At 41.9% G+C, this 12,697-nt stretch overlaps 1 protein-coding gene across 1 annotated transcript; it reads right to left on the bottom strand.

The window, feature by feature from the left end:
• Positions 1–843: 843 nt before the first annotated feature.
• LOC129818495 (malate dehydrogenase, mitochondrial-like) lies at positions 844–8,478 on the bottom strand. The gene is made up of 9 exons (XM_055874442.1): positions 8,318–8,478; positions 6,862–7,030; positions 6,658–6,741; positions 6,440–6,549; positions 5,941–6,066; positions 5,617–5,694; positions 3,513–3,612; positions 1,930–2,081; positions 844–1,342 (listed from the first exon to the last, which is right to left on the bottom strand). Exons 1-9 carry the CDS (start codon positions 8,381–8,383, stop codon positions 1,211–1,213), a joined length of 1,017 nt encoding a protein of 338 aa, XP_055730417.1. The 5' UTR covers positions 8,384–8,478; the 3' UTR covers positions 844–1,210.
• Between the last annotated feature and the right edge of the window lie 4,219 nt (positions 8,479–12,697).

The raw sequence follows: 12,697 nt of genomic DNA, 5'->3' as shown, positions 1-12,697 counted from the left end.
CAGAACTGAAAAAGCGTGTGCGAGCAAGGAGGCCTACAAACCTGACTCAGTTACACCAGCTCTGTCAGGAGGAATGGGCCAAAATTCACCCAACTTATTGTGGGAAGCTACACAAAACGTTTGACCCATGTTAAACTATTTAAAGGCAATGCTACCAAATACACTGAATTAGTATGTAAACTTCTGACCCACTTGGAATGTGATGAAAGAAATAGAAGCTGAAATAAATCACTACTGTTAATTCTGACATTTAACATTCTTAAAATAAAGTGGTGATCCTAACTGACCTAAGACAGGGAATTTTTACTAGGATTAAAATGTCAGAAATTGTAAAAAACGGTTTACATGTATTTGGCTAAGGTGTATGTAAACTTCCGACTTCAACTGTAGTTAGCTAGTTTAATTTTGTGTAAAATGCTTGAAAAGGTATTGATCTCAGATGGTAATCAGCTACTGCAACCAACCATAGATATGCAAAGGTTAGTCAAAATTAACCTGAAATATATCTGCATATTTTAGCTCTAGCTAGCAAGAGTCTGTTTTGTAGTGTGATTTTGCTGTGGTACTCCTTGGTTACAAGGTAATAATGAGCTCATTCCAAATATTCCATTTCACGACCACATTTTCCCCATAGCTCAACAGATGCAAATTAATTCTAAAACATGTTCAATGTCCTCTGGCGTTTGAATTTTTTTTTGCAGCTGGATGCCACTTACACATTTTGATGTCCAAATTAAAATGTATAACTGAATATCATTGACAGACTCAAGGTAATAGATTTGGAATACTGATTGACATTTCCATGGACCCCTTCCCCTAAAATAGTAAAATACAAAACGCAAATGGGGTTGAGATCTCTTTATACATTTAAAAGAAGCCACAATAGTTGAGTTGATGGGCTAAGACAAAATACAATAATACACAAATAATTCCATGCAGTTACGTGGAGCCTACTTTGACATTCCAAATTGCAAACATAAGTGCATTACAAAATATACTGTCGGTCTTGATTCTCTCAGAGATCCCTCTCAAACCTACATTGATCCAGCTCAAGATGGTGAGGTCAACTGTTTGTTTGAGTTAATATTTCTGATCAGTAACAAACTATTGCTTTGTCAGGCATGATGAAACTTTGATTTTGGACAGGCCTGGCACCATTTATGTGACTGGACAATATAAATAACCACAGGTTGAGAGTTTCAAACCCTGCTCACTTCATATTAGCAACAAAATCCTCGCCCTTCTTGATGGAGCCCTTCAGCTCACCAATGGCATCAGCCACCAGATTCTCCTCAAAGGCTGACAGCTTGCCCAGTCCAAGGTTCTTCTCAATTCCGTGTTTCTAAAAGAACAAAAATATTCCTACTGGTTACAACTTCAGATTATGAACTGTATTCAAGAAAGAATTGTCCGTCATTCAAATAGGAACTTGAAAGGGGCAGTGCAGTTAAAAACGTGATGTTCCAATAACAAATATATTTATTTCCACACTACGATGTCAAAATAACACAGAAATTGTGAAAATGCCAGGACTTTCTGCTGGTTCAGGTAGGATGGAACTTTTGACCCACATCATGATGCCATAATGTGATTTCATTATAATAGACTAATGTCTGTTCATCTGGGTAAGCGGGTGGGGTCTAGACCATCTAACAGCCAATCAGGGCAGTGTATGTAAATATCTTCAAATTTGTTTCCTAACGCCCACACGATCAGACTGAGCATTAAGGGCCAAAAGAGGTTCAGGGATATAAACCATTAAAAATATAGTTTAAAATGATTTTCACAAAATATAAGTGATTAGGCATTGATTTAAAATAAAATGACATAGTATGGGGCTTTAAGTACAACATTAATACATTAATAAGCAAAATATTAAACTTCTGTCTCCAAGTTATAAACCTGTTAATAAGGTGGTGCAGGACTTACCCCAAGGAGGAGAGGTGTGGAGAAGTATTTGCATTCGGTCTCTTCTGACCTTACATACGCGCACTCTACGACTCCCTCCTTTCCGTTCATGGCGTCCAGGACAGAGAAGGTGAACCTAGCCCCAGCGTAGGCCATGGACAACGTAGCAGAGCCTGAACACAAATAGGTTAGCCAGTTAGAGCTCAATCAGTGGTTCAAACACAGGATCCCCCCCCCCATTATAGTGAATTTTAAAAACTAAGTGTGCTCAATCGTCGCTTTTTTTTTTTTTTTTTTTTAACAAATTATGGTACCAATAACTGCTTCTAATATGTCCCTGAACTGATTTTTTATTTAATTTTTATGAATCACACAAGTTAATTTAGATAATTTATTTGCCAACAGTAGCACGGTCAACCTTCAACTTGAGTTAAAGGCTCTGCATGGTCAATCCATTATCTGCAGTGGCTGACCAGCATTTACTGTGATTGTCCTCTGCAGAAGTCAGGGAATTCATACTTCCTGCGCTTCGCAGAGCAGATCTGTTGTGAAGATAGTTGTCAAGGAAGTGAGTATGTTTATACAGGACCTCCCGCCCCCACCTACCGTCAACCAATCATGTCAATGCAGAGCTATACGGAGCCCTCCGCATTGTTACAAAATTTGGGAGGCGCACGGCGATGTGTTACATTGCTTATTTTGCCCTCCGGAAGCTCCGCAATGGTGTCAAACCCTCCGTACGGAGCCTCTGGATCACATTTCCGGAGCAAGAATAAATTGGCATTTAATCAATGAGGGGGCAGCACTGAGCTAGCCTGCAACGTCCCTTCCTGGAGTAGCTCAAACTGCGCATGTTGTTTCCATGAGATGCCATCTTAACCGACTTCAATGCGCTATGGAGTCTTCAAATAGGAATGAATGGTGTCACATGATCGATGGCTTTGTTGATTCATTCATATATATATATATACACTGCTCAAAAAAATAAAGGGAACACTTAAACAACACAATGTAACTCCAAGTGAATCACACTTCGTGAAATCAAACTGTCCACTTAGGAAGCAACACTGATTGACAATAAATTCCACATGCTGTTGTGCAAATGGAATAGACAAAAGGTGGAAATTATAGGAAATTAGCAAGACACCCCCAAAAATGGAGTGATTCTGCAGGTGGTGACCACAGACCACTTCTCAGTTCCTATGCTTCCTGGCTGATGTTTTGGTCACTTTTGAATGCTGGCGGTGCTCTCACTCTAGTGGTAGCATGAGACGGAGTCTACAACCCACACAAGTGGCTCAGGTAGTGCAATTCATCCAGGATGGAACATCAATGCGAGCTGTGGCAAAAAGGTTTGCTGTGTCTGCCAGCGTAGTGTCCAGAGCATGGAGGCACTACCAGGAGACAAGTCAGTACATCAGGAGACGTGGAGGAGGCCGTAGGAGGGCAACAACCCAGCAGCAGGACCGCTACCTCCGCCTTTGTGCAAGGAGGTGCACTGCCAGAGCCCTGCAAAATGAACTCCACCAGGCCACAAATATGCATGTGTTATACATTATATAGACAGTCATTGGTCAGTCCTCAGGGTAATAAACACTGCCTACCTGCTCCAGCCTTGGCCTTCACTACCTCAGTGCCAGCATCCTGGATCCTAGCAGTCAGAGCAGACAGCTGGTCGGCTGGGAACTCCACTTTGGGTGTTGCCTACAGAGAGACGTGTGGATGTTATAATAACTCTACCTACATGTACATATTACCTCAATTACCTTACCGGTGGCCCCGCACATTGACTCTGTACCGGTACCCCCTGTATATAGCCTCGCTAGTTATTTTACTGCTGCTCTTTAATTGTTACTTATATTTCATATTTTTGGGGGTATTTTTCTTAACTGCATTGTTGGTTAAGGGCTTGTAAGTAAGCATTTCACTGTAAGGTCTACACCTGTTGTATTCGGCACATGTGACAAATCAAATCAATACAGAGTTCAGTGTGTCAAATCGGAGGGCCTGTTGTCCGGACCTCTGGCAGTCTCTATGGGGGTGCCACAGGGTTCAATTCTGTATACATCAATGATGTAGCTCTTGCTGCTGGTGATTCTCTGATTCTCTGATCCACCTCTACACAGACGACACCATTCTGTATACTTCGGTCCCTTCTTTGGACACTGTGTTAACTAACCTCCAGACGAGCTTCAATGCAAAAAAGCAAGCAAAACTAAATGCATGCTCTTCAACCGATTGCTGCCCACACATCCAGCATCACTACTCTGGACGATTCTGATTTAGAATATGTGAACAACTACAAATACCTAGGTGTCTGGTTAAACTGTAAACTCTCCTTTCAGACTCACATTAAACATCTCCAATCCAAAATTAAATCTAGAATCGGCTTCCTATTTCGCAACAAATCATCTTTCACTCATGCTGCCAAACATACCCTAGTAAAACTGACTATCCTACCGATCCTTGACTTCGGCGATGTCATTTACAAAATAGCCTCCAACACTCTACTCAGTAAATTGGATGCAATCTATCACAGTGCCATCCATTTTGTCACCAAAGCCCAATATACTACCCACACCACTGCAACCTGTATGCTCTCATTGGCTGGCCCTCACTTCATATCCGTCGCCAAACCCACTGGCTCCAGGTCATCTATACGTTGTTGCTAGGTAAAGCCATCGCCTTATCTCAGCTCACTGGTCACCATAGCAGCACCCACCTGCAGCACGTGCTCCAGCAGGTATATTTCACTGGTCACCCTCAAAGCCAATTCCTCCTTCGGCCACCTTTCCTTCCAGTTCTCTGCTGCCAATGACTGGAACGAACTGCAAAAATCACTGAAGCTGGAGACTCATATCTCCCTCACTAGCTTAAGCACCAACTGTCAGGGCAGCTCACAGATCACTGCACCTGTACATAGCCAATCTGTAAATAGCCTATCCAACTACCTCATCACCATATTGTTATTTATTTTGCTCTTTTGCACCCCAGTATCGCTACTTGCACACTCATCTTCTGCACATCTATCACCCCAGTGTTTAATTTGCCATACTGTAATAATTTCACCACTATGGCCTATTTATTGCCTCACCCCCCTTATCCTACCTCATTTGCACACACTGTATATAGACTTTCTCTATTGTATTATTGACTGTATGTTTGTTTATTCCATGTGTAACTCTGTGTTGTTGTTTGTGTCGCACTGCTTTGCTTTATCTTGGCCAGGTCGCAGTTGTAAATGAGAACTTGTTCTCAACTGGCCTACCTGGTTAAATAAAGGTGAAATAAATAAAAAATGTGATGTGTATAGTTATTCACAGGGAAAGCATTGTTCAGTGAGAACCTTACACTTTTACTTTTCGAACTGAATTTTTAAATGACCATGAATGAGGAATTTCTTAAAGCCACTGACTAATGACAAATACCTAATCAAGGCCTCCTACTGTAGAACAACCCTCATTCGCTTTGATCCACACTATAAAATGTTACACACTAGAGGGAGCCATAAACACATTTGTCTCCAAAAGGGGGGTGGCATATCTGATAGCTCAAATACCAACAGAATGAAATTACATGAAACAGTAGAGAATTGCAAAAGTGTGTCATCTTTGTAATTAGATTAAGATGTAGGCCTACTGATGGCATTGCAAGACAATCATTCAGGTATTGGATTTTTATTTCTGTGAAAAGGCCCTTAATTCTTACCTGTGAGATGAGAGGAATAATAGTCTTTCCTGCATGACCTCCAATCACTGGTACATTGACACGTGCTGGGTCAAGGCCCTACAATACAAAACACCAAATAGTCAGCCATCTAGCATTGCCAATCATCCACAGTGAGTGACAAGCATTTGCTTCTGAACAAAAAACATCTGTAAGATACAAACAAAACAAGCGTTGTTCCGTTCAGGGTGATATCCCTATGAACTTTGAAATCACTCCTGATGTGTCAACGGTATAGAGTGTGTATATAGGGAGCATGAGGATTGAGTGAGGTCCTCAATCCTCTGCAGCTTGAAGATGGATTACTTTCAGCTCTGCAACGAAAGCGTTGGCTCTGACGATGTCCAATGTTGTGACTCCAAACACTCTATTGGGGTTGTAGACGCCATACTTCTTCATGACCTCTGATGTGATGGGAATAGTAGAGTTGACCTATGGATTGGAAACAAAACTGTTCCTATGTACACAACCATTATACAATCACTGGTATACTTAAGAATTTACCATTTAAAATGCATTCAAACAAGATATTGTATCATTAAAGGGCATATTGACTGAAGCATCGAAACACATTCATTGAACTAAACAGAGCTGGCATGGAAAATAAATTACCTTCCAAATTAAAGCCTTGACCTCTATTCCTGATAGTCAGTAGTACATTCTCTTTGGCAACAACACAAAATGGCTTTTCTCCAACACTAAGGCCTCTAACTCTAGACATCCGAGCTGCTCTAGAGTAATGTGAGTCGTCAGGAGGGTGAGTTAATCTGTGAGGTGTCTGGAGAGGAGGTAGTGGTATATTTACAGGGTTGGCGATGATGCAGATCATGGCCTCGGGGCAGTTGCGGGCGACGGCGTCGGCCAGTGTGGCCACGATGGTGGCATTGGTGTTGAACAGATCATCACGGGTCATGCCTGGAAGAAGTTCACTTTAAAATGTAATGTGTGCACTTCTCAATTGAAAGAAAAGCATTACATGATGTTCTTCAATATGAATCACATTGTCAACTTGGGTGAACTCACCAGGTTTTCTTGGGACACCAGCGGGGATGACAACGACATCACAGCCTTTCAGTGCAGCATTCAACTGGTCTGGACCCATATAACCTAGTGAAGGAATCATGATAGTTAAATGACATCAACCAAACAGACATTTTCACACTCATTTCACTATACAGCATCAAGACTGTAGTAGCTTAGCTGATGTCCAGCAGGAAGGTATCTTACCAGTGACGTGGGCCCTGGTCTCGATGTGGCTGAGGTCAGCTGCCACTCCAGGTGTGTGGGCAATGTCAAAGAGAGACAGTTCGCCCACCAGAGGACTGTTCTTTAGGAGCAGTGAGAGAGGCTGGCCAATACCGCCAGACGCACCCAGCACTGCCACCTTTGCATTGTTCTGAGGGGAGAGGAGACAATTTCAATGACTGTCTATCTATGTTAATGATACTGTTCTGCACATTTTAGAAATCCTGGCTACTAACTGTATTTCTGACATAAAATCACACAGAACCAACATATCTTCTGTGTTTTTGAAGATTCCAGCACAAACTGTATTTTAGAATACAGATGTGCATCTATTACCAGCAATAAGATTAAATGAGAGACAGACTCATTCTTGGTTTTGTAGGATGGGTTCCATTAGATCAAGGGTTATAGTCCAAATTCCATGTAGAACTTTGCAACGTATCTTTGCATAATAAATCCTTGTCATTTGCTGATATCAAAGAGGGGACAGACGAACCATTCACCAGAAAATGACGTCTGTATTTTGTAGGCCATAAACCACTTAGACCCACTTCCTAAGAAGCCAGTATTTCAGAGTGGGCGATTCAAGGCTCATTAAGCTGTAGAAAGAATGTAAGCCACCCTTACACTTAAGCTCACAGATAATGGTAACGGATTATATTCAAAAGGTTACTTCTTGATCAATGTAAAAGGTTCTGGAATTATACCATTGTGTCCTTTTCAATGCCAACCTCAAGGAACATATTTAACACTGAGATTGTGTCAAGGATAAAATAAACACACGATTGATGAAACACCTTGCACAGTTTTGCTCAAACGGGTGTAGAAAGGAAACATGGAAATATTTTTAATGCGATTGTATTGCATATTATCTGTAGTTTTAATTTATAATCACCTGGGCTAACCATGACTTAAATACCAGGCTACTGTTGTGCCTCATGTGTGTTAAATATGGATACATTAACTGAAACCTGGATTTGAAAAAAAGGCCCAACAAACTAATCCTAATATCATTCATAAAAACTTGAAATGGGCCACCAGAGGTGGTTCACTACCATCATGACATGAAGGACCAACTAGAGATGATAACTGACAAAGCACATGCCTTGCGGACCTTAAAAATGAAAGAAACTTTTGTTGACCTTATACAGTGTACGCAGCTTTCAACCGTGTACACACATCCTTGCCAGCAAGCTATAGCTAACGTATACGATATGGTCGGCAACTATCACTCGTTTTAAACAATATAAACCATTCTGCGGTGGCTCAACTCGTACAAAGTGTATAAGTTATAGCTAGTTAGCTGGCTGTCTAACTATTCTGACAAGCTAGATGGCAACCATGCTAACTAATGATAACGTTAGTCACGTTACGTTTACTATCTCTCTGGCTGACAAAAATATTTATTTTTTAAATATATATTAATCTTATTATTTACCTGTGAGGAGGTGGTTAAGCTTCTGTTAACAATGCAAAGTGTGGGTCTTGCAATGCGGGAAAACATGTTGTCTAATTTTATACCAAAAATAAAATTTGCTGATCCTCTCAGTGACTCCAACGTCCTCTACCTCGGTGCCCGGTTGAGACAGAAATCTTTCAAAAGCGAGCTACCTACCGTAACTATCGGGGACAGCCTACTTCCTGCTCCATATGCAGTTTGATTGGTTAAGGTATGTAAATGTCAATTTGTGATTGGGCGAAAACAATATCAATCATGCATCATAACGTGAAGGTCAAAAGTGGTCCTTTCACTTTAGTGCTGTATTTATTGGAGTGTATATTCAACCCTTTGCAAACAGACTTCAGAGTATGTTGCCTGTAAAAAAAAACATCTGCCAATGTTTTTTAGAACCCAATTCATACGGTCCCATCTTTACCACATTCTTGTCGAGATAAGTGTTTTATATCTCCCATGCACATGCCAGAAAGGTTAGGAGTGGTAGATGTGAACCGATGTCATTTTTTGTTTAATCACAAAGAAATCCATTATTAATTTGTTTTAGGCATGTCCTAAACATTATAAAACTAATAACATGTATTTTCAAAAGAAGATAATGGCATATTTTGAGTTTAATTATGTTACTGGTCTGTGCTGGCTATAGGCTGGATGGCTGCCATGCACATGAAATCAACAGTTAGGTTGTTCATTAAAACAGAAAAAACACTTAGGCTACCCTGATCACAGTCAAAACACATGTTTTATAGTAGGCTATGAATATAAGGAAATATAACCCACACAACTTGCATCACAGCAACTTATGGATTCGCAGTCATAAAAAAGTTACATTTTGAAACAGAGCCCAAAGCAAACCCATGCTTTTTTGAGCCACGTTTCATCTCTTTCCTACCCTTACTCCGCATTGTTAGGGAGCAGGCGTAGAGTCTCAGATCTTCATCATAATACAGATAGAAAATAAAAGCAATCTCTATTTTCAAAAGCATGTAAGTCTCATGTTCATTTTTCACAACTTCCACAGGCTTTTGGAGTTGCCTGTACGTGATTGAGCAAAATAATAGGCCTACACTTGATTTAGGCTACATTATTGTATGCTACATTTTCTGATCAGTTATAGATGATTGCAAATGAATATATGAGCTATACCACCTCCACTTATTTGTCCAGCCAGAGAATGAACCAAATATACAGATGGAGATTCAGTGAAACAAAATCACATTGATTGATTAAGACCAGTCACAGGCTTTTGGTCAGGAGTAGGCCTAGGCTACTAATCAACTGCGAGTGAAGAGCAAAATAAACCACATGTTAAGCTACATAACATGCTGTCAAATGTTCTGATCAGTGCTAATAAATGAGCCAACTAGACAAGATGATCATTAGCAGCCCTCACCTGAGCTTAGCTAACATTTTCATACCCTAATTGTAGCCTAACCAATATCCAAATGGAGATTCAGTGAAAAATCTGAAATTGATTGATTTATCAAGACGAGTCCCCACACTTGTCTCAAAGCAGCACGAAATGGCGCTGAAATAGTTGACCACAAGCACGTAAGCTATTGCTTCAAATGATTTATAACAATTGGATGACTTTCAGTATGAAAATGTGATGCCTTCAATTTCATTAGCCTACTTTGTTCCAATATTTTCATAATTCAGTGATATTTATCCACACAGTAATTCTTTATGGATCCATCCAGTTGTGGTTAAGAAAACAGAGCATGTGGTGGGCTATGCAAAGAGATGGGTAAAGTGACATGCCTCACAAAGTTTAGATCTGCCAGGAGGATAGTAGTAACTGGGGATGCCTACCACAATCATGTCGTTCAAGATTGATGTTGAAATTGGATGTCTATCCATTTCTGGAGGACGTCGGGAAATTCCTTCAAAACAGGCCATTAGGGGGCAACAGTGAGCACTATTTCCATCAAGTAGGCTTGGGTTTTGTTGATGTGGGTGGTGGCTGGGCGTAATCCCATGACACAACGACTCAGAAACAAGACATATGTGGCAGGGTCTACAGACAATCATGGATTACAAAGGGAAAACCAGCCATCTCGCGGACACCGATATCTTGCTCCCGGACAAGCTAAACACCTTCTTCACCCGCTTTGAGGATAACACAGTGCCAACGACGCAGCGCGCTCTCAAGTACTGTGGGCTCTCGTACTCCGTGGCCAACGGGAGTAAGACATTTAAGCATGTTAACCCTTGCAAGGCTACCGGCCCAGACGGCATCCCTCACTGGTCACTTTAGTAATGGAACACTAGTCACTCTAATAATGTTTACATACTGCTTTACTCATTTCGTATGTATATACTGCATTGTATTCTACTGTATTTTAGACAATTCCACTCCAACATTGCTCATCCTAATATTTATATATTTGTTAATTCCCTACTTTTACTTTTAGATTTGTGTGTATTGTTGTGAATTGTTAGATACTACTGCACTGTTGGAGCTAGAAACACAAGCATTTCGCTACACCTGAAAAAACTTCTGATAAATATGTGTATGTGACCAATACAACTTGATTTGAGAAGATGTGACCTCTCTGTCTCTGTGAAATGCCAGTACAGGGACATGGTGGAGTCGCAATTCAACGGCTCAGACACGAGACGTATGTGGCAGGGTCTACAGGAAATCACGGACTACAAAAATAAATCCAGCCACGTCACGGACACCGACGTCACGCTTCCAGACAAACTAAACACCTTCTTTGCACGCTTAGACGATAATACAGTGCCACCATCGCAGCCCGCTAACAAGGACTGCACTCCCCCTCTCCTTCTCCGTGGCTGATGTGAGAAAAACTTTTAAACGTGCTAACCCTCACAAGGCTGCTGGCCCAGAGGACATCCCTGGCCCAGAGGACATCCTCAAAGCATTACAGACATACTCAATCTCTCCCTGTCCCAGTGTGTTGTCCCCACACGCTTCAAGATAACTACCATTGTTCCTGTACCCAAGAAGGCAAAGATAACTGAACTTAGTGACTACCACCCTGTAGCACTCACTTCTGTCATGATGAAGTGCTTTGAGTGACTAGTCAAGGATCATATCACCTCCCCCTTACCGGCCACTCTAGACCCACTTCAGTTTGCATACCGCCCCACCAGGTCCACCGACGACGCAATCGCCATCCCACTGCACACTGCCCTTTCCCATCTGGACAGAAGGGATACCCTATGTAAGAATGCTGTTCATTGATTACAGCTCAGCATTCAACACCATATAATACCCTCCAAGCTCATCATCAAGCTGGGGACCCTGGGTCTCAACCTCAACCAGGTGGTGAAGGTAGGAAACAACATTTCCACTTCGCTGACCCTCAACACTGGTGCCCCACAAAGGTGCGTGCTCAGCCCCCTCCTGTATTCCCTGTTCACCCACGACTGCGTGGCCATGCACGCCTCCAACTCAATCAAGTTTGCAGACAACACAACAGTAGCGGGCTTGATTACCAACAACAACGAGACAGCCTACAGGGAGGAGGTGAGGGCACTTGGAGTGTGGTGTCAGGAAAACACCCTCACTCAACCTCAACAAAACAGGAGATTATCGGGGACTTCAGGAAACAGCAGAGGGAGCACCCCCCTATCCACATCGAAGGGACAGCAGTGCAGAAGGTGAAAAGCTTCAAGCTCCACGGCGTACACATCACAAACAAACTGAAAGGGTCCACTCATACAGCCAATGTGGTGAAGAAGGCGCAACAGCGCCTCTTCAACCTCAGGAGGCTGAAGAAATGTGGCTTGTCATCCAAAACCCTGACAAAATTTTACAGATGCACAATCGAGAGCATCCTGTCGGGCTGTATCACCGCCTGGTACGGCAACTGCTCCACCCACAACCGTATGGCTCTCCAGAGGGTAGTGAGGTCTGCACAGCGCATCACCGGGGGCAAACTACCTGCCCACCAGGACACCTACAGCACCCGATGTCACAGGAAGGCCAAAAATATCATCAAGGACATCAACCACCCGAGACACTGACTGTTCACATCGCTACCATCTAGAAGGCGAGGTCAGTACAGGTACATCAGAGCTGGGACAGAGAGACAGAAAAACAGCTTCTATCTCAAGGCCATCAGACTGCAAAACAGCAATCACTAACTCAGAGAGGCTGCTGCCTACATTGAGAACCAATCACTGGCCACTTTAAAAAATGGATCACTAGTCACTTTATACAATGGACTCTAAATAATGCCACTTTAATCATGTTTACATATCTTACATTACTCATATCACATGTATTTACTGTATTTTATACCATCTATTGCACCTTGCCTCCATATACTTACATGTACATATTCTCATTCACCCCTTTAGATTTGTGTGTATTAGGTAGTTGTTGGGGAA

Source organism: Salvelinus fontinalis, chromosome 2 (genome assembly GCF_029448725.1).
Source record: "Salvelinus fontinalis isolate EN_2023a chromosome 2, ASM2944872v1, whole genome shotgun sequence".
Taxonomy (NCBI): Eukaryota; Metazoa; Chordata; class Actinopteri; order Salmoniformes; family Salmonidae; genus Salvelinus; species Salvelinus fontinalis.
The sequence above is the reverse complement of the archived record's forward strand: the minus strand, read 5'-3'. Positions and strand labels throughout refer to the sequence as shown.